The sequence below is a fragment of the Hevea brasiliensis genome, chromosome 12, assembly GCF_030052815.1.
Source record: "Hevea brasiliensis isolate MT/VB/25A 57/8 chromosome 12, ASM3005281v1, whole genome shotgun sequence".
Lineage (NCBI taxonomy): Eukaryota > Viridiplantae > Streptophyta > Magnoliopsida > Malpighiales > Euphorbiaceae > Hevea > Hevea brasiliensis.
The window spans coordinates 7,238,126-7,260,568 of NC_079504.1; the positions used below are offsets into that span (position 1 = coordinate 7,238,126).

At 36.5% G+C, this 22,443-nt stretch overlaps 2 protein-coding genes and 2 pseudogenes across 2 annotated transcripts; 2 read left to right on the top strand and 2 right to left on the bottom strand.

Moving 5' to 3' along the window:
• Positions 1–303: 303 nt before the first annotated feature.
• LOC110648392 (serine/threonine-protein kinase CTR1) lies at positions 304–9,188 on the top strand. Its single transcript, XM_058130956.1, has 15 exons — positions 304–1,726; positions 1,949–2,247; positions 2,336–2,480; positions 3,655–3,770; positions 4,240–4,445; positions 4,779–5,207; positions 5,278–5,318; positions 6,401–6,469; positions 7,097–7,197; positions 7,281–7,365; positions 7,453–7,551; positions 7,630–7,698; positions 8,069–8,200; positions 8,447–8,541; positions 8,700–9,188. The coding sequence occupies exons 1-15, from the start codon at positions 908–910 to the stop codon at positions 8,821–8,823; spliced, it is 2,829 nt and encodes a 942-aa protein (XP_057986939.1). The 5' UTR covers positions 304–907; the 3' UTR covers positions 8,824–9,188.
• A 2,493-nt stretch (positions 9,189–11,681) lies between these two features.
• Positions 11,682–16,145, bottom strand: LOC110648388 (geranylgeranyl transferase type-2 subunit alpha 1-like; annotated as a pseudogene).
• Positions 16,146–16,752: 607 nt separating this feature from the next.
• LOC110648393 (protein SICKLE) lies at positions 16,753–19,508 on the top strand. Its single transcript, XM_021802606.2, has 3 exons — positions 16,753–16,907; positions 17,180–17,500; positions 18,388–19,508. The coding sequence occupies exons 2-3, from the start codon at positions 17,185–17,187 to the stop codon at positions 19,083–19,085; spliced, it is 1,014 nt and encodes a 337-aa protein (XP_021658298.2). The 5' UTR covers positions 16,753–16,907; positions 17,180–17,184; the 3' UTR covers positions 19,086–19,508.
• A 1,165-nt stretch (positions 19,509–20,673) lies between these two features.
• Positions 20,674–21,911, bottom strand: LOC131168905 (VIN3-like protein 1; annotated as a pseudogene).
• Positions 21,912–22,443: the final 532 nt, after the last annotated feature.

Genomic DNA, 22,443 nt, shown 5'->3' on the forward strand with positions numbered 1-22,443 from the left:
CTGGGTAAAAAAATTGATGAATACTTTGAGCCTTATTTTTATATATTTTCACTAATTTTACATTATTTTAATATAGTTATAAATATTTATATTTTCAAATTATAAATATTATATATATATAATAAATATTTAATTTAATAATTATTAACACAATAACTTCATCCTTTGCAAAATCTAAACCCCTCAACACAAAACCCGCGGTTCCGGTGGTTGCCAACGTGCGCCTGATGCGAGGCCCAGGCCCACGCCGCCAAAGAAAGCTTATGTGGCGCGAGGTTTTTCGTATCAAGGTTTTACGTGCGCTCTCCAGACCAAAGGTGAGCGCTCACGCAAGCTGCGCCCACTAGCCTCTTCACTTCTCTCCCCCTACATATCTCTATTTTTTCATTTTCCCACCGGTTCCCCTCCTCTCTCTCTCTCTCTCTCTCTCTCTCACGTTGGAGCAAACTCACTCCGCCTCCGTTTGATCCACCTTTCCTCCCTCTGACCACCGCCTTTATCCCAAAAATTGCCTCTACAACACCGCCGCAAAGAAAAGCTTGGCTCCTTTATCATTCTTATCCCGAGGAAATATCCTCCTTAAAAAAGCAAGCAAGCTAACTAGCTTTGTTTCAAAGCAGACGCAGAGAAGTGTATATCCCTGAATAGGTTTGACTGGAACGAGTTTTTATTTTTGGTTCCTCCCTTGAGTCTGCTCGATTTGCAGAGATTGAAGAGTCAAACCGTTTTTTTATTTCATTGTTTTGAAGTTTGAAACATGGCTTGAATTTTGCGTTAGCGAGAAAGAGAGAGAGAACAGAAAAAGTGTGTCAAAGCTAGCGTGCTAGGTGAGTGGGTGGTAAGGGTGCGCTCGTGCCAATTTTTTTTTTTTTCCTGGTTGATGCTGTGAGGTGAGGTCCGTCGAAAAATGCCTCACAGAACGACTTATTTCTTCCCGAGGCAATTTCCGGATCGGTCCGGATTCGATGCATCTTCTAAGCAGCTGTTGGATCACGAGAAGAAGAAGCTCATCAAAGATACTTTTAACACCGAAAATGACCACAAAAAGGAATACTCTGCAGTTGGCACGAGCACATCACCAGTTCCTACCACGACCGCTATACCAACTTCAGTATCTTATCTCTTCACGAGCAGCGATGATGAAAACTACCATCAAAAGAAGTATCAGTTTGACGATAAGTTCCAAAAGAAGAAAAAACAACTTGCCGCCTGTTATGACTGGCTCGCCGAGAAAAGAGCCAATAGATCGGCTTCTCACGTCAAGTTGCAAAGTTTATCATCTGATGATGAGGATCGTCAGCTATTGATTACACCGGAACCTGCAGCGCCGGAGCTGGAGGTGATTCCGGAGATTATTAAGGAGAGGGATGTTGACTGCAACGTTGACCGCCAGTTGTCCTTGCCGAGACTGGCGAGTGGGAGTTGGAGTAGTTATGCAGGTAGCTTGTTCTCGGGGACTACATTGGAGGGAAACTTTTTGAGCGATGTTAAGGACACTGCAACTAATACCACGAGGCAGGATACGGTGCAGGAGGAGGTGGTGGTGGTGGTGCAGGATGAGAAGAATGAAGAGAAGGGGGCGCAGAGGACAAGAGAGTCTTACTATTTGCAGCTTGCTTTAGCTAAGAGGCTTAGTTTTCAATCTGGCCTTGCTAGTGAGCTTGTACTTTTGCAGGAGGGCGTGCCTGAGTCCTTCGATGCAGAAATAGTATCTTATCGTCTCTGGGTACTCACTGCCTTTCACATTCTCGTTATTATATCAATGGGCCAATCGTACTATGTAATTATTCATATTTTTTGAACAACTTTTCGTTTTGAGGAGTCAATATTGTATAGCACAGGGAATTGCAGATTGGTCTGGTCTTGGACTTTAGCTCGAAAGATTTATTGAGTTCCACATTTTTACAAGTCATGGTAAATGTGTTTGATTATTGTGCTCGTTTTTCAGGTTAGTGGATGCTTGTCGTACGGTGACAGAATTTCAGATGGATTCTATAACATTCTCGGGATGAATCCTCATCTGTGGGTGATGTGTAATGATGAAGAGGAAGGAAGGCGGCTGCCGCCTTTAATTTCCCTTAGAGAAATTGAACCCAGTGAGGCATCAATGGAGGTGGTTCTCATTGATGGGCGTGGCGACTCACGGCTTAAGGAGCTAGAGGATAAAGCTCATGAAATCTATCGTGCCTCGGAAAGTACGTTGGTGTTAGTGGAGAGATTGGGAAAACTCGTTGCTTTTTGCATGGGGTAAGTTATAATGTTCTTCTTTGCTTAACACTTGAATGCTTGTATAAATGTCTTTGATTTTAATCAAGTAATTCAATTTATCTTTCAGGGGAACTTTCCAGGTAGAGCAAGGTGATCTTCATAAACGCTGGAAAGTAATTAGCAGGAGATTGAGGGACTTCCATAAGTGTATTGTTCTTCCCATTGGCAGCCTATCCACGGGGCTTTGCAGGCACCGTGCAATTCTATTCAAGGTGCAATCTGGATTTACTGGTTCTTTTATGTAAATTTATCTTAATATATTTCTGTTTTGGTTTTTGAATAACTAGTTCATAAATTTGTGGTTGGAGCATGAGCCCTTCATGGTAATCTATCTTGCATAAGCATCTGTGTGGCGACCAATCTTATTTAGAGCTAAGATCTTCGGTGTCGTGATCTAGATAGGTAAATGCTCTGATTAAATGGTAATCTATTGTGCATAAGCATCTGTTTGTCCCTTGAAGCAGGAACAGATATACGAGCTTTGGCTTTGGAAAATTATTGTTCTTTGAAGTATCATGTTCTCCCTTGTGTGTAGCCTTTCATGGTAATCTATCGTGCATTAGCATCTGTGTGGCAAATAATCTTACTTAGAGCTAAGATCTTCGGTGGTGTGATCTAGATAGGCAACTGCTCTGATTAAATGGTAATCCATCGTGCATAAGCATCTGTTTGTCCCTTGAAGCAGCAACAGAATATATAAGCTTTAACTTCGGAAAATTATTGTTATTTCTTGAAGTATCATGTTCTGCCTGGTGTTTAGCCTTTCACGGTAATCTTTCGTGCATTAGCATCTGTGTGGCAAATAATCTTATTTAGAGCTAAGATCTTTGGGGTGTGATCTAGATAGGTAACTGTTCTGATTAAATGGTAATCTATCGTGCATAAGCATCTATTTGTCCCTTGAAGTAGGAACAGAATATATGAGCTTTAACTTCGGAAAATTATTGTTATTTCTTAAAGTATCATGTTCTTCCTGGTGTGTTTACTCATTTGCAAATGATAACCACGTTGTTCACAAATATTCATTCTTGACTTAAAGTGTTGTCTTACCAATAATTGAGTAAATTACAACCATGTGGCAGAACTTGGTAGTTGTTTCATGTTTGATTGGAGCACTACAAAAAACTTAGATTGTGCTGTTATTTTGTTAAACTCAACTTGGATTGAGACTTAAAAGCAGATTCACCCAGATTATTTTGAAGTAATAAGTGGTCACTTTTTTTTGCAATTTTTTTTCAAGTAAATAATTATTTTTAAAAAAATTTATTTTGGTCTGAATGCTTGTGATTGTTATAAATAAATTCAAGGAGGTATAGTTTTGTACAGATGATTAAGTTTGGTAGAGTCTTGATAATTAATGGTAATATGTTTTTTTGGCATGTGCAGAAATTGGCAGATTACATAGGTTTGCCATGTCGGATAGCTCGAGGTTGCATGTATTGTGTAGCAGATCACAGATCTTCTTGCCTTGTGAAAATTGAGGACGACAGACGGTTGTCAAGGTCCGATTATTGTTTTATTCCGGGCCACAAAATAAAAAATAAAATAAAATAAGAATAATAAAATAAGTCCTTTTAAGTTTCTCTTCTAGCTGAAGGGTGCTTTGAAAGCTTTGGGTTGGTTGCTGGATGATTCAATACTTGGATATCCAGTAATGATTTTAAAGATTTTCTGTTGATAACTATCTTATAATTTTTTTTATGTCAGTTGACACATTCACTTGTATCTTTATGTTGCAAAAATCTTTTGTTTCTGACACAGACTCTAGCTAATCATAATCTGTCTGCATTGTTTCTACCTTGTAGCATGATTATTAGATTTTTAAGTAAAATAAAACTCTTAACTAGAGAACTTTAAAGATACACCACAATCCAATTAGACAGCTAAAAGTCGCTAAACTTGTATATTTTTTTCAGTCGTCTCCCTTCCTTTGTTGTTCATAATTCATATGCATGTGTTATTTTTCAACAGGGAATATGTGGTTGATCTAGTTGGGCAGCCAGGAAATGTCCATGGCGCAGATTCCACTATCAATGGAGGGTTCATACCTTCAATTCCGTCGCCATTTCAAATCTCTTGTCTGAAAGAGTTTCAACATCCTTACATGGATAATGCATATAGTCAGATTCTACGCTCAAAGCATTCTTGTGCTTTGACAGAAAATCCTCTATGTTCAGGTTTGCCATGTTTTACATGCATTGAAGAATTGCTTTTATATTGCTTGATGCATCAAGTGCTAATTAATGAGGTTGAACCGGTGAAGGCATAATTTCAACTTCAGTAGTACTTCATGCCATTGATATTTTAGTAGCAGGACATGAATACAAGTAATAAATTTGCTATTGGCATTATAGTTGTTTTCAGTTAAAAGGTTCATGGATGATATTACAATTCTTTGGCTTTTGATTCCCGCTTTTATTAACGTGGTAGATATTGGTTGTCATTATATCCCCAATTTATTGTACTCTTTTTTTATGGCAATCTGATTGTGGAGATCAAAATTCTTGCAGGCAAGGAAGGAGAAGGCCAAAAAACAAGGGGGAATCTCAAGTTTTCCTCTTATGTTCCAGTTGATCAAGCCTCTCTTGGAAATGAGTCAACTTTGATTCCTTTGGATTTAAGGACGAATGTGGAACCTCTTGATGTCGCAGTCGATTGTTCTAGCCTAGAACTTGAAGCAGATCAAGTTCTCATACAACAAACTTACAAAAACCAGATTGTGGCGTCTGGAAGTCCAATTATTGACAATGTTGGCAAGCAAGCTAAAGTGAACTTTTCCTGTCAGTCAGATGTGATGGAGGTGGAGGGTAGACTTGACAATCAAGGGAGATTACCTGCTGCCGCTGTCCCAAGATATTTGAACCTTGAGCCGTCACTTGCAATGGACTGGCTTGAGATCTCATGGGATGAATTACATATCAAGGAGCGTGTTGGTGCTGGTACATCCTCTGCAGCATACTCTCTGAAGGCAATTATGTTGGGGCTTATGTTTTTTCTTTATGCTTGCAGGTTCTTTTGGGACAGTGCATCGTGCTGAATGGCATGGATCGGTTAGTATGTTGTTGAAACTGAGAATATATGTTCAGTGATTTTCTTCTATGGGGAGTAACTTGAAATTTTATTTCTTACTGATTGATATTACCATGATGCTTTTTTTTTTTTGAATATGTTGAGAGACTGTTTATCATAGGAACTTTTTTGATATTCTTTCTAAGCAATAAGGATCCTTTGAAGTATTTCTGTCCTGGACCCCATAATTGTGACTCTAAGGAAATCAGCAACCTGAGTTGCTTCAGGTTGCTGTTAAATTTATGTGTTTCTGATTGTCGACTCTCCATTGTGAATAATTAAACTTGTAAATAAGCTCTTGATTGTTGTGAAGTGCCACTTTAGGAAAATAGTCAACTAGTTTTTGGATTGCCTTTTACCATGTTAATGGCATCATTTGTGCTAATTACAGTGCTTCTCTTAATGCTTTTGAGGAGTCTAAGATCAAAAGTTATTTCTTTATAAATTAGATATTTCACCCATTTTTTCTGCCTTCTTTTTTTGAAGTCAGTCAGACATGCTCTTGGCACTAGTCCAGCAAAGTCAAGGATTTATATATGAATTTCACTATCTACTGGAAATGCAATCTTTTGAACAGCAGTGTGTGCTTGTATGCTTTTTATGTTTCAGTTATTCAACATCAACATCCTGTTTGGCGTTTCCCATTAGCAACAGTATTACTGGATGAATTACTAAAAAATTGAGGAAAATTAGGACGAGAATTTTCTGTTCTGAATGATACCTTTTTCTTTTGCCATGTATTTTAGTTCATTTATGGTCTGTTTGATGCAGCTATTGGAGCTGCTATTAAGAAAATTGCATCCTTAAATATATTAGAGCATTAAAAATTGGTATAAAATTAAATGACATGTTTTAGTTAGAAAAACACAAAAATAACAAACAACTTATTACAAAAGTGCTTTTTCAATGCTTTTTTGAAGAATGCTTTTTTTAAGTCTTGAACCTCAGAGCCAAACAGGGCCTTAGTGTAGATCCTAAACTTGTTTCTTTTTTGTTGTTGTTGTTATTATTTTTGATCCATGATTTGCCTTCAGCAAATAATTATATTGTTGTGACAATGCAGGATGTTGCTGTCAAGGTTTTAACTGTTCAAGATTTTCATTATGATCAGTTGAGGGATTTTTTAAGAGAGGTAGGTGTTTGGTTAAACTATCATTGTGGCATCTGCTCAATGTTTTATCAACAATATGCAACTTTTATGTCCATTTCTTATGTTCGCTGTCTAAATTGATGCATTATTTCACATAGTCTATATTCTGTTGCAATCTCTCTCTCTTCCTCCTTCCCTCCCTACCTTCCCTTCTTCCTCTTCTTGTGAGATTCATTTGCCATGTTCCAATATCTTTGGTCCCTTTTGTCCAATATCTGCTCCCAATTAGCTTGTTGGTACGTGCTATTTCGATTATCTAAGTCTATGTTCTGGAGGATAATATTCTGGTAATATTTCACTTTAGCTAATTTTGTTGGTGGTATTTTTTGACTCTTTCCTTGGTCTACATATGGTTTCACTCTCACTCTTCCATATTTGCCTATATAGAATATGCAGCTGAGCATTTGTAGGCCTCACGTTATACAATCACTGGCTAAATATTGTTTGTTAAGTGTAAAATCAATGTCTGTGATTGATGATCAATATTGTTAGAATTTATGCCTCTATAAAAAAAATTACCAACTTTGGTATCTCTCATCCCATGAGTTTTTCCTTTTATAAATAATAACAAGCGCGCTAACTCAAGTTCCAATGAACACTTTTCTTCAGATTGCAATAATGAAACGTGTCCGTCATCCAAATGTAGTTCTTTTCATGGGTGCTGTTACTAAGCCTCCTCATCTATCAATTGTAACAGAGTACCTGCCTAGGTAAATCATCCAATAAGTTGCATGGTAGCTGGTTTTACGTTCTTTTGCATAAGAAATATGAATGTCTATGTATCATGGAGCAGGGGTAGTCTATACCGCCTCATACACAGGCCAGCTGCTGGGGAAATGCTGGATCAGAGGCGGCGGTTACGTATGGCACTGGATGTGGTGTGTAATAGTATTATGATTGTTTTCCCTTTTGATTTGCTATTAGTATTTTCTGTAGCAAACACTGATGTTATGTTCTGGAAACAGGCAAAGGGCATCAATTATCTTCATTGTCTGAACCCTCCTATTGTTCACTGGGACCTAAAATCTCCAAATTTGTTGGTTGATAAAAATTGGACAGTAAAGGTGAAGGACCAAAGTTGTATAACATTTGATTCTTGCAGGCAATGGATCTATGTCTTAACACTTGTATTTCTTTATCAGGTGTGTGACTTTGGGTTGTCCAGATTTAAAGCAAACACGTTTATATCATCAAAATCTGTAGCTGGAACAGTACATCTCTCTCTCTCTCTCTCTCTCTCTCTCTCTCTCTCTCTCTCTCTCTCTCTATATATATATATATATATATATATATATTTATTCTTGTGGCTTGTTGATTATAATTAGTAATTGGATGATGGCTACAAATTAGTTTTCTGCCACCTGTTTTCAAGGGTTCGAAACCAAATCAGTAACTGAGCAATTTTCTTGCTGATTTTGTTTTCTGGTGTGGTTCACTTCATATTTATTGAGCCAATGGTTATGGGCTCTTAACTCTTTTATTCTATTCCATAGAAAGTCAGATATCCACAATATCTTGCAGGTTGAAAATTTACTTTGCAGTGCATCAATCAGCATGTAACTCTCTTGCTTTTATTTTCAGCCCGAGTGGATGGCTCCTGAATTCCTTCGTGGAGAGCCCTCAAATGAGAAATCTGATGTCTACAGTTTTGGAGTCATCCTATGGGAGTTGGTCACCATGCAACAGCCGTGGAATGGACTTAGTCCTGCACAGGTATAATTAATGGGCATTTGGGATCTATAAAGCTTCTTCCTTGTATGCCCTTTTTCTTAGTTTCTGTTTCGTTCTTAACTTTCAATTATCATTCGGGGCATCATTTGTTAAAATTGTTAATGGTGTTATGTCAATCACACAGAGAGAACTGGATAATGGATGTTGTAACTATTGCTGCTGCTGTTGTTAGTCATAATTATTATTATTATTATTATTATTTTGGATTGACACATGTTGAGATTTCAGGTTGTTGGAGCTGTAGCTTTCCAAAATAGAAGGCTTGCCATACCACAGAATACCTCCCATGCGTTGGCTTCTCTTGTGGAATCCTGCTGGGCTGAGTATGTATTTTTTAATTTCATAATGCATTGATTTTTCATGAAACAAAAAACAACCATTGCACCTTTGTTTCTGAAACAGTTACCTTTTTTTATTTTTTATGTTTTTTAGTTCATACATGTTAATTCCATTTTCAATGCCTGCTTAATTTCAATGGCAGTGATCCAGCTCAGCGCCCATCTTTTGGCAATATAGTTGAGTCATTGAAGAAGTTGCTGAAGTCTCCACTCCAGTTGATACAGATGGGCGGGACAATAAAGAGTAGCTCCACCAAAGCCAGCTAATAACTCGTGTGGAATATATTTCGAGCACTCTGAACAGATTTCGGAGCTTTGGTTGACAACTAAGTAATGGTAAACCTCAGTAATGTGTACTACTAAGTACTAACAGAGCCTCTTTGGTTCCAGGCAACTGTAGATTTGTTACTCATCTAACCGATTTGAAAGTCAACTAAAGTCATGAAAGTGGAAATCTGCATTTCAGAAAGCAGAGTTTTTCCTTCTGTATTTGAATAGGTATGAGTAGCCTCTCTCATAAGTTATTTATCATTGCCATTTCAGAACGTCATAGAATTAGGTATAAGTCTGTATTATGCATGCAACTGAAACTGCAATTCTGTGCTGTAATGAGGAAGTTCCTTCATTGTGTTCTTATAGTTGCAGAATGATGTAATCATTGTTATTAAAGGCTCAAGGCGCACTAAGGCGCCAAGGGGTCCTGGAGCCTAAGCACATGGCGCAAGGTGAAGGCGCACGCTTGAACGAGATGAGGCGCCAAAAAAAAAAAATATGAATATTCCATCAAACTTTAAATAACATAAAATTAAAAATAATAATAACAAATAAGCATTCAAGTACTAAATTATTAAAACTTTAATAGCCTTTTAATCTTTCATAACTAAAGTTAAGAAATTATGAAGTAACTATATTTTTTTCATCTTTTTCTACACCTTCATCCTCTTAATATTTATCTTCAAAATCAATATTTTCATCATTTTCCTCACTTTTAAGAATTAAAGGAGTATTAACTTTTTTTTTTTGAAAAAGATAATGAGTAGTAGTGTTGAAAATAAAAATATGAGAGGTTAGTAATTCTGAGTATGTTTAGTTTGATGAGATTTTGATGACTATTATCACCAATGATACTAATTTTGAAAATTTTTAGATCAACAAATTTCGAGTTGGGTGGTAGTGCTTTTTGTCAATAGAAGTACTAGCCGAATGTAGAAATAAAAAAGGCACGCCTTTCTAGCCTTGCCCCTGGAACAAGGCGCACACCTAGGCGCATAAATAGAAGGCTTGGTGAATATTGTCTGCCTTTCTCCTGTAGAGGCGCTAGGACTGAAGCCTGGTGAGCCTAGAGCCTGAGACACGCCTCTTTAATAACTATGGATGTAATAATACAAAACCAAGAACTAATCGACCCGTGAATATATTTAACATGAATATGCAAATAATTGTCAAAGTAATTGCTGTTTATTTTATACAATGCATTAAGTTGGGCTACACATGGGATGTTATTGTAGAGGAAGACTCTCAAACACTCACCTCGGCCTTTCATGGGAATCTAGGCCCTTTAGACATTCAATCAATTGTAAATGATATTCTGATCTTGTCCTCCGGCTTCAATCATATCCAGTTCTCCTTTGTTAGAAGATGCTCTAAAAGGGAGGCCTCTAGAGCCTTGAAAGATTCTTCTTTCTATATAATACCTGAGGACAAGTCCTTTTTGTGTCTTCTGCTATGCCTCCTTAGGCTATCAATACATTCTAGCTTGGAGAAAAAAAAAGTTGGGCTACACATGGAGTTAATATGATGACTAGATCACTTGAGTTGGACTCTACCAATACAGATCCATGCTTGGTCCATTTTAACTTTCAAGATGGGTAATGTGATATTAATCCCCTTTTATAAAAAAAGAAAAAGAAAAATGTAGTTAAGCCCTTTCCCCTACTTATCCGTGAACGATCCCATGTGTTAAAAGAGTAGAGTGAGTTTTAGAGAGAGATAGAGAGGAATTTGCGTAAAGACCCTTTTACAGCAAGAAGAGCTTTGACATACATCGAGTTTTGATAAATTCATGTTCTTAACCTAGAATTGCAGAGGGGTCTAGGAACTCAAATCATAAAATCAATTCGTAAAATAGTAAGAGTTTAAATACTACATATAATAATCTTAAAAAATATTAATATTCACACAAAAATATGTAAGTTTTCTAATATATTATCGAGTCTAATATTTAAATCATTTTATTTTTAAATATTAGATCTACTCATTTCGATGATTATAACTTTGTAAAATCAACAATTATCCATACTTTCATCATCTACTTGACCATCACTGTACTTTCCAGTGAAATAGAACATGATATATTTTCTAAGACTATTATTACTGTTGGTTTTCTATAGATGCTCATAGTATTTTTTCTATCTAAACAGTGAATATATACATATATATATATGACATGGTGCAGTCTTGGGGCATGCTTTGTGATTTTCATTATGACGAGCATATTACATTATCACACTTTGAAACAGGTATACACTAAACACCTTCATAAACTAGCGGGCCTAAGTAGGGCTGAGCACAATACGGTTCAAACCGAAAAACCGAACCGAACCGATTCAATTCGGTTCAATCGGTTCGGTTTTAAAAGTTAATCAGTTCGGTTCGATTTTAATTTATAAAAATTTCGGTTATTTCGGTTCGGTTCGGTTTTGAAGATAAAAAAATCGGTTAAACCGAACCGAATAGTGATTTATATAGCCAAATCGAACTAAATAGAACCGAATCGATTTTTGAATTAATTTATTTTTATGAAAAATTTATGAATTATATTTAATTATATATATATTAATTATTTAATTTCATTGATTAATGGTTATTAGGTTCAAACCAAAGTTAAAATTAGACAAAATAACTTAAAAATCAAGTCTAAATTAAAAAATCAATCAAAAATCAAACCGATCGGTTTAAACCGAACCGAACCGAATTAAAGCGGTTCGGTTTGATTCGGTTTTCACTAATTTCGGTTCGGTTCGGTTTCTAAAATTGGCGGTTCGGTTTTGATAATTTAATTCAGTTCGGTTCGGTTTGAACCGATTGCTCACCCCTAGGCCTAAGAGTGCAATCCAAGAGTAATATTGGAAACAAGTCATTTAAAGCTACAGTAGTAGAAATATGGTAAATCTTATTAAGAGCAGGAAAAAAAAAAAAAGGAAAACCAAGAAAATCGTTAAGAATGAAATTCAATTTAATTGTACATCATCAAGCCATTTAAGTGTAGACAGAACGCTGCCCCAGAAATATGGTAAAATTTTCATCAGCAACTGCATTCTCCTCTACATTTAACTGTGTCAAGTTCAAGCCTCTCAACACAAAAAGGACTTCCCAATAATTTGTCATGCTGACACCATCAATCACAATTTTATCTCGTTCTGGATTGCATCCAACCGAATGAGACAAAGGAGACGAGCACAAATATTTTGTTGTCAACAGAGTGTGCACCTATCTCATTGTATGAAATATCTAACACTTTCAATGACTTTAACTGTGTCAAAGGTTCCAAAGCAGTAAAACTACATAGTTTATTCTTACTCAAAGTCAAGCGAGTAGCTGCATAGCCTCTAATCCTGTCATGTGTGAAAAAAGTTAGCTCAAGGGCAAGAGGTTTGTCAAGTTTTATATATAGGTGAGTCCTTATTCCAAACTAATGTCAGATAATACACTCCCCTAATGCTTAGGTGACTCAATATTGAAGTATAGTAGACTCTGATATCATGTTGAGAAAATAGATCAGCTCTAACTCCACCCTAAAAATTAGAAGAAGAGGAAATTTGTCCAAGTCTTATATATTGCAAAAAGTCTTTATCCCAAATCAATGTGGGAACCATGAGACCAGCAGAAGTAAGAAACTTTGTTTCCCCAATAAAAAACAAACTTAGTAGCCATTATAACTATAAAATCATGAAGATGAAGAGATTTATATCTTGCCCTATGTCATAGAACTCGAGAGTTTAATTGGGATATTAAAATTGTTTAGACAAAGAAATTCTCTCACTGGAAACCTATGCCGTTAAAACAAAATACATTAACTGGCAGCATAAAAGAGATAGAAGTAGTTAAGATAGAAGAAGTCCATTGAAGACTCTCTCACTTGTGAAGGAAGTTTACCTTCAATTTATTGAAGTTCATTGTGACTTAGGTCTAGCATTTGGACCCATAATAATTTCTCAACAGACCCCATTCGAGATAATGATAATTTATTCAGTCGTAAACACATAGGAAAGCCAGTGCTTGATGAAGTAGAGTCCCTATAGTGAAAGCAAGTGGCTCAAGCAGAGACTCCCTACTAGACATCACCTGCACAACCATAGTGAAAATGAGAATCTGTTCATCTGATGTAAAATTTAGTGTAGTGAAAAACACTAAATTACAGTTAATTGAAACTCATATCGGCTCATTATCACCAAATCCCATTGATTCAAAACTAAACGACAAGAAGATAATGTCCACAAACCATATTCTATTAATCTATTTCCCAAAATTAGAATACAATTAACGAGGGTACTCTTCCCGGAAATTCATATGATGCTTACATGCCTTCCATACCACAAGGAAATAAATTGCATTGATTAAACTAATGTTTTCCCTCTGAAGTAACAGCCAGCTATTAACAAAAAGTGTACAATTCACTACCCTGTAATTACGCACTTTTTCAATTTTGGGACTTTTTTTCCTTTCTTTTTTGGCGAAAAAGGATTACCCTGCCATTGTCGCCATTAGCAAAATCAGGATAAAGCATTAACTCCATCCATCATTAGCTAACATGTCATTTTTTAATATTTAAAAAATTATATCATATCAAAAAGTGAGTCCTACATAAAAAAGAAAAAACCTAAAAAGACCGCTACCTCCTCTTCTTCCTATTTAGTTAACCAGATAACCATTCTGCAGATCTAATGGCACTCATCAAAGAACCCATATAACTGTAAAAAACAGGAATCAACCTATCCAAGCAATTAAAGCAGAATCCAATAAATAAATTTAGTAATCTATAAGAAAAATTCTAATAATCAAGTGCTTGATGAAACTGGCTACTTGGTTGAGGAATCTTTGGGTAGAGACAGGTGACATGAGATGTTCAAATTATAATTTAATCTAGCAGGCAGAAGAAAGAAACCAGATTTGAAGACTGAAACTGATACTGAGATTAACTGGACCCTTTTTCCCAACAACCCTTCAATAGCAATCCAATACTTGTCAACACTCAAATCGTCACTCACTCATTCACTTATACCACTGAGCTAACACCTTTCCCTTAACAACCCATATACTAAATTCACCAGAAACAATGAAAGGTTCCCAACATGTACAAGTACAAACATTGTACATTACTAAAATTATAGCAACAAACCATTTGAGTTGGAGGATAGACGTTATTATTTTCTATTTCTTTTTGTTTTTCTGGCATCGCCCTTTAGATTTAATAATAATAATAATAATAATAATAATTGAAGAAGCAACGAGGGTCTGAGCTACATTTGCTATTGTTGTTGATGGACAAAAATCCTCTTATTTTTTGGGTTTCTTGACGAGGATGGGTGGGTTATTGCAGCGGCTGAGTACATGTTTCCAGCCAGGGAGGGAAGAAACAGTGACTGTTAATTGAGTCTTCTCTCCTAGCTTCTTTGGTGGAGAAGAAAGCAAAAAAATTCTACCAGTTCTGTTTTCATCTGTCCATGGAATCTTCTCTGCGCATGACCTTCTGCAAGTTCTGTTTTGGCAGGTTGTAAATGCAAAATGAGGATATTGGCTATGATGACAACCATTAGATGAAATGAATCCTTGACAATGTCCAAGGGTAACCTCCAGAGGATAATTTTCTAAGGAATGGAGAACCACATTAGGAAAACTCAACTGTGTAACCCAAACTTGGCCAGACCGAGAGTTATTTTTTCAAAGAGGTTTCCAAATAAGATCCTGATTCAAGTTAAATCCAGATTCAACTGTGACTGTAGATGAACTTACACCTTCAACAGCCTGACTAAAGTAAAGAATGAGCAGAAATATTCCTGAATCAAATTGGAATATATTGAATGGAGAAGAAGAACAAGCATCCAGGCAACTATCTCACATTAGAATTAGATCAGAGCCATAAGCAGGCCATGAAGAAACCAGCAGAGGACACTTAGCTTTAGCAGTTTGCTCAAGAAGCCAAAGACGATAAAACCAACCACTTTGATCATCTTCATCTGTAAAAAGAGCTTGGCGTACCAATTCATGCTCCCTGGTTAAAACCTCATCTCTTTTGGAAAACCCTTCAACATTTTTCTTCATCAAATTAGACAAAAGGACACTGCAAAAGCTTATCATCAACATAACAATATTAATAGAAGTGCCCAGCAAAGTATGAAACATAAAGCATAAGTTATTCTGCTTACATAAAGCATCATTAGTCACCTTTAGTTTCAATAACTGAACCAATTTCAGAAAAATTGTAGGTTACAAAAGGAGGGGAAAAAAAAAAACTCGCACCTACGATTGTGCCAACCAGAATAATTACTGATATTCTTATTAATTAGATCTGGGTGTACTCTAATTCATCAACTTCTGATCTGTTCATCAATGCTGCCATGAATCTAGACAGCACTAACGATTTAAATAAGAGCATTGAATATGCAGTTATGCCTGCCTTCAGGCATCTAATTTTAATCAAGGATTAAAACCAAAAGCAGCTTGTTGTTCACCTCCGGCAATTCCAGGCATGAAAATTCCGAGGATCAGTACTTTGGAACTTTTCCAAAAGCCTCAACTCCTTGTCTATCGAGCAAAACCCTTTACTTAGCACCCATTTACGATGATGCCAGGCCCCATATGAACTAAAATTTTGTCTCAGCGCATTCTCTAGCTACATTATTTATCAAATTCATTGAATTAACAGAAAACTTTCTTTAAGGAATTAACTAAAATCTAAAGCTTAATAGGCAATTGATTTAATCATATGACTGGCTCATCAAAGTAGAACAGAAAATTTTAGTACTTGGAATTTTCAGCGCCCAAACAAGAAGTAGAGAGAAATGCACCACTCGAAGTTCTTCCTCGAGAATTGACTTGACCGAGTTATGATCAGTGTCGAACTAAGTCAGATTGTGTTCAACGGCGAGCCTTCTATGGTTCCAACCGGTGTAAATTCATGATTGATCTCGAGAAGCTTCGTGCTAAGCTCTACAGCTTCCTTAGTATAACTGCAAAAAGGTTTTTTTTTTTCCCTTTTAAATTTAATAAGAAGGAAAAAATGTTTGGATCGAGGGAAAATTAGAAGGAAAAGGGATACATTATATGGCGGTGATTGGAGAGGAGTTGAGGCTGGAGAGCACGTAGCTTTTCTGCTTTGGCCGCCGAAGCTGCTTCGTCTCCTAGTTTGGGGGCTTTACGAGGACGGTCATGCATTTTCTCACCAGATCAGCCAACGGTCGGTGTTGGAGACGGAGAGACAGTTTACTAAGCTCTCACAGTCCTAAGTGGGTTACTTTTTCTTAGTTGCTTGTTTGGAAGGGCAACGTGGCGGGTCGGATGGAGACGTTCTTGCCCACGATAGCTGGAGACCGAAGTTTTTTATTTATTTATTTTTTAATTTATTATTATGTAATATAAATTTATTTATTAAAAAATAAATTATAAGTAAAAAAATATAAATATAAATATAATTTTTAAATATATATATAATATATATATATTTAAAATTCTTATATTTAATATATATAAATATATAAAAATAATAATATATTATAATGCTAGACAAGTTATATAAATTTTAGATGAGTTCTCCGTCCACAATATCGGATCGAAGAGGGGATGAGTTGATTTCGACAACAATTGCCATCCTCATGAATTTTTTTTTTTTTTGTGATTTTTCAAGTTTATCTTAAAAGATAATTATTAATCTAATCTCTTAATATTAATATTTAATTTTTTAATAATGTATAAATATTAATAAAATAAAAAATTAATTTAATGTTTTAACGAGGAGTTAAAAAGTATAAGAATGGCAATTACTTTTTAACTTCGTGGAATTTTTAAAGGATGCCAGTAATTGACAATCTTAATGAAATAAGCCTCTAAAGCGTTTTTCCTAAGATTGGACTGGGCCAAGAGATGGGCTCAATCTGAAGGTTTGTTGAGACCCAAACGACCTCACCTCCAAGTTTCAGCCCATTCAATATTTCAAACGAATCCTACAAGAAATGGGAGTCCAGCCAGACGCGTTCCATCCCATTCTCAATCTCTACGACTGAAACAAGCGACAGGGAGAAATCGTAGAAGCAATCAACTCAAATTCGTGTTTCGATTAGAGCTCTTTTTAGCTGGTATGTCAAAAATTTCTTCTATTTTCGATTAGATCTCCTTTTGTTCTGTTCTATATTTTTTGGCGGAAAACCCTTCTTGCTGGCCTCTATTAGATGTTTGTGTAAATTACTCTCTATTGCTCTAAATTTGCTAATTTTCCTTTTAGTTTATTTGGTTGATTATAGGTGTAAGGAGATATAAAAAAATAATAATAATAAGTATAGTTGGAGCAATATTCAAGTTCTATTGGGTTGATGTGGTAAAGCTAGGTATTTTGATTCTCTATTCGCAGGTTAAATGGAGGATTCAGAAAGGAGGAGGGAAAGATTGAAAGCAATGCGAACAATAGCTGCTCAGGCTGAAGCTTCTAGCAATTTTGAAAACCCAGCAGTTTCTGGTTTCCTTGCTAATCCACTACTGGAGAGCCCTGCCGCTCTGCCTGCACAGGAGGAGTCCCGTGCAATTCCAAGGTTTGATTTTTACACAGATCCTATGGCTGCATTTTCTGCTAACAAGAAAAGGAGTGCTGCTGGTAACCAGGCTCAGCAAGGATATGTTACCCCAACAAGTGATAGTGGTTCTCCCATGGCGCGGTTTTCTTCTCCCCGTCCAGGTAGGGTGCTGATTAAACTGCTGTTTACAGAAATTATACGTATTTGTTGAACCATGCACGTTTGTTATTGATTCTTTCAATTCATTTTATTCTGTGGGAGAATGTTAGTTTTCTAGAAATATGTTTTTGTATCTTGGTGTTTTTGAGTGTTGATTGTGCGTAATGACTAATAAGTGTCAATTGTGGAGCTTTAGAGATATAAAATGGACTATTAAAATTGAACTTCGGCTGCCTGCGAATCTAGGGGCATTGAACTTTAAATGTGGTCAGGCATGGCCAATCAATGCCCCTAAAAATTTCAATAGACCTGCCATTATAGTTGGCTGAGAATATGGGCAACCCCAGATCACATGCATAGCCAACATGAGAGGATGAGATTTTGTGAAAATATTTTTTTCTAACTTAGAAGCTTATTTAAAAATTGTAGAAGTTAGTATCATGTTTGTCATGTGTATACAAATGAGATTCACATGGTCTGAAACTCAACTTAGGTTATTATTCTTACAGATGTATTTTATACCACCAACTTCACTATCTGGATTGTTCCATTGCACCATGGAGGTCTTTAGCTCAGACTCCAGCAACAAATTTTATCACTTACCAAAACCATACTCTACAACTTTTATAACAATTAGGATGCCTTTTTTTTTCAAATGTTTGGCTTAGTAATCATGTGGTCTTGGGTTCAACCCTGCATTTACCTCATACAAAGTTCTTGTGGGTAGGGAGCTTGCTTCTGATTTGGCAAGGTCCTCAAAAAGGTTCATGATCTCACGTTACCAAAATAAAGGAATATATATGTGTTTGTGACTTTGTGTGTGTGGTGATATAAGTTAATGACGTCCCTCCCTTCTCTTGTATTTTTTCCTTTCCTTTTTATTTATTAGGATTAAGGAACACTGATATGACTCCCTCTCCTGCTCATCAAATTCAAATGCAAAGTAGTTATTCACCCAATCAGAGGATGTATCAAGCACATGGTCCTTATGATAGTCCTGCTCCCTTCTGGAGTCCAAGAACCAGTCCTTTTCCCATGCATCAAGAAAATGTAGCTGGCTATTACAGCAACCCCTCCGATACTTATACAAGAAGTCCATACCCCAACCATGGAGGAAACCCAAGCTTTCAAGCAGTAGGGAGCCCTGGTTTTTATTATGGACAACGTGGGCCTCCTCGGCATGGCAACAGTCCAATCATTGGCTCAGGGCGTGGAGGTGGTTCTCCTTATTCAGGAAGAACCCAGGGACAGTGGGATGGTGGCAGAAGAAACCAAGTATCTAGCTGGAGTGGTAGGAGAGGGCGGGGGTTTCATTTTCGTGGAACTGCACCAGATGAGAAATTGGGCCCAGAGCCTTTTTATGACAAGTCAATGGTTGAAGACCCATGGCAAAATTTAGAACCTGTTGTGTGGAGGGGTCTGGACAGTGCAGTGAATAATTTGCATACACCTGGCTCTTCAAATTCAGTTACCATGAAAAAGCCAAGAGTTTCAGAGTCTTCTAACAAGTCCAGTTCTCAACAAAGCCTTGCAGAATACCTTGCTGCCTCATTTAATGAAGCTGTCAAAGATGCAGCAAGTGTATAATTGCTGCTCAGATCAAATGGAGAACCCTTCTACCACTGCATGAGTGAAATTGATGCTGACGGAGAGATCACAGAGATCATTGCATTGTTCAACAAGAGAAGTAAGAAGGGTCTTTACCATGCCCAAGCCAAACAGGCATCTGCTGGGTCAAATGATGCCCCTTCACCAGTTTTCTTCTTGGGAAATCTAGATGCCATAAGGCACCAAAAGTTTACACACCACTTTGTGAAAGGAAATCTACAATTGCATATAATTATAAAATTTAATGTGGCTTGTTACGTGGATTCCAGCATATGAAATTCTCCTAGCATAGCTGGTTGGTTTGTTAATATATTATGCTTGCAATTATGAGAAATTCCTTCTGACTGTTGGATAAATTTAGTTGCAATTGTCTTATACTCATTGAGGAGAAGACCTTGTATATTTTCATGGTGCAGTTAGACCTTCTCTTTTGCTTGAAGGCACAATGCTGCTTGGTGCTCTTCAAAATAACGTTCCGATGTGGTTGAGGTTGGGAGACTAAACTTAGAGCCTTTGTGAAAAAGTATTATACTATATACTGTTGAAAAAAGTTATTTAATTATTTTAGAGTTTTTTATAATTAAAATTAAAATATGTCAAATTTAATTTTAAATTAATTTTAATATCCTTTTAATTATAATATTTAAAGAGGAATTTTCTCAGTAATACAATACAAATAATGGCACTCATTATTTTGGTGAATCTTGCTTGCGGAGCACACTTCTCTTTTGTCCCCTATTTCTGTACTGCGGGAACAGCAGCGGTTCAGATGGGGAAAAAAAAAAAAAAAGTAAAAATGCCATGTTCTATGTAGAGAGCAGTTGAGTCAAAAGAGATGAACCCAATGAATGAATCCTGTCAAGTGCTAGTGGCTTCCAACTTTTGATTTGGACCTTTTCAATCGCCAAAAAGTTGCTGGTTCCTGCTTAACGAACCAAATCAGTTACTTATAAAGGTAGCTTATTTTTACCTAGGTCCATTGGCAGGCACAGCATTAGCATACTGTGTAACTAATTTATGTTCCACTCATAGGTCCAAAAAAAAAAAAAAAGATGCCAAAACATGTTTTAAAAAGATTACAAGGCTTTTGTGATCGGAATTCGTAGGGGTTTTTGCTGTTCTTTTACTGCAAGAATAATACATCTCATTCTATCAACTACTTTACAGTAAATCTCTAGTGGTAGTAACAGCCAACAGGGTTAATTATGGGATGTAGATGTGCATGTAGTTTTGGCAAACATGGGAGCGTGATGATCATAATATGGCTTTTATTGTTAATGTCCACCGTAATCCGCATGTGAATGATAACTTGCAGAGTTGCATCCCTTCTTTCCAATATAGTGTAGGTGGATGTTCAAGCGATTAGCATCTCTATCTCCGCATATTGTTATGTATTTGTGACATACATATAGATGTGCAGAGTAATAGTATGCATTTAAATTTATTATCAAACAATACTGTGAAATGGAACTCAACTATGGAACTGCACATTTAACTTGCTTTAAGGACTAGCCATGGTTTCTTGTTCCGACCATAAAAATCCTAGACAGTTGACAAACTTACCTAAATTAAAACTCCTGTTTTCAGTATTTAATGCCAGTGTAGTGCAGAACCCACGGTGAGGAATTGTTTCTCTCACAGCAAATCTTGTCGATGAAAGAATGGATGAGCTGCCCAGCCAAGCTAGGCGGGTCATCGATTAAAGCATCCACAAAAACATTGACCACCCTTCTCTCTTGAATTGTTGCTTTCAGACTGAAACCAAGTGAGAAATTTTACTCTGAAATCTTCCTCTATGTGCCCTTCAAGCTTTAACCATTTGACTACTCTTACTGGATATTCATAAGCGCTCTCTTGCTTTATACAAACCAAAACCTGACACTTATCGCATTCTACTGGATTTAAAAGGTGTTTTGGGAGAAAGTGATCCAGTGCTTGTTGATGAAACAACCTCCAAGGATGGAGGTAGTGAGCATAATCCTTCCTTCTTGTTCCCATTGATGTGACTTTGATGTTTCTGGAGTTGGTTGATTTCAACTGAGATTCAATTTGAGTAATTATAGGCTTTTCTTTCTCTCTATATTCACCTAAAGCTGTAACAGAATGTCCATTTGATGTAGGAGTAATCCATTTGGCTTCCCAAACGCTCATAATTCCTTTACTGCCAAAGAAAGAAGCCTTGCAGAAATACTCAGTAGAGGGAGTTAAATCAGAAATCTTATATCTTTTCTCTGGTTTCAATATAATGGAAGTGGGTTTGTGAGGACAATCCTTTGCTATCCTTTGCTATAAACTCACGATGCCAGAGAATGTAACATAGGAAGTCATCAGACAGATCATCTGCATATTCAAGTACGATGACCACTGAAGTTGAGGAGGATTCTTCAAATCGAATCTTACAAGCTAAGACAATAGAGTTTAGCACGCAAAATCACAGAAAGTTATATCATAATATCAAAATTGAAGAACTAACCCTATGTTGTCATTTCAGTGACCAACAGTGAGCTAATTTTCATTCCTGCACTCCATAAATAGATTAAAATCTGCAATTTGGAGAGGAAAGGATCTTACTTGTTGGCTCTATCTTTACCACGTGGTCAAGGTCAGAAAAAATAGAATCAAAAGCTTCGACTGTAGAGGCACACAGCTTCTGAACCTCAGCACACATGAGAGCCTATTGACAATTCCCTGTGCTGTCTTTGCATACACCAGATCAAGGGGTCCCAACTCATTCTTTAGCAGTCGTAAGGAAGTTTCCAGGCTCTTTTGCATTTCCTTGTATTGCTCAGTCCCTGTGAGAATCATATTACCCAAAAGGACTTGTAGACACAATACATCAACTCTTCTGGCCTCTTGGAGCAATCAACAATTGTTTCCTCCAGGTTCTGTAAACGCCAGGCATTCAATTAGTCAATTAATCCCCGGAGGAATGACCTAAGATTTTGTTTGAGGATCCAAAGGCAATAGTAAGTCTACTAGCATAATTTTTTACTGCATGCAACCCTGTTGGAGTCAAGTTGAGATCATGCTAGTCACTTCATAAAGATTGTTATAACATTGAAATAGAATGCGACAAGCACAAAAATGTGATTTAACGAATATTGTCACGATCCAAAATTCTGAACCGTGACCGGCGCATAATTTAAGTATTCTTAAATCATGCAAGCCTTATCAGAATATCTTGAATAAATATATTGTTACTTACTAATCGCAAAAATAGATAAAATCCAAATAAACAAAATGTTGAATAAACATCATAAATATCCATAGGTAAACTGCGAAATCTCTACAGATTTCAATAAAAACTTAAACTATTCAATAAACTAAACTAATTATT

Coding starts and splice junctions, on each gene's coding strand:
- LOC110648392 (XM_058130956.1), top strand. CDS start 908: ATGCCTCACAGAACGACTTATTTCTTCCCGAGGCAATTTCCGGATCGG. Junction 1,727..1,948: donor TAGTATCTTATCGTCTCTGG/GTACTCACTGCC, acceptor CTCGTTTTTCAG/GTTAGTGGATGCTTGTCGTA. Junction 7,552..7,629: donor ATAAAAATTGGACAGTAAAG/GTGAAGGACCAA, acceptor TTTCTTTATCAG/GTGTGTGACTTTGGGTTGTC.
- LOC110648393 (XM_021802606.2), top strand. CDS start 17,185: ATGGAGGATTCAGAAAGGAGGAGGGAAAGATTGAAAGCAATGCGAACA. Junction 17,501..18,387: donor GTTTTCTTCTCCCCGTCCAG/GTAGGGTGCTGA, acceptor TTTATTTATTAG/GATTAAGGAACACTGATATG.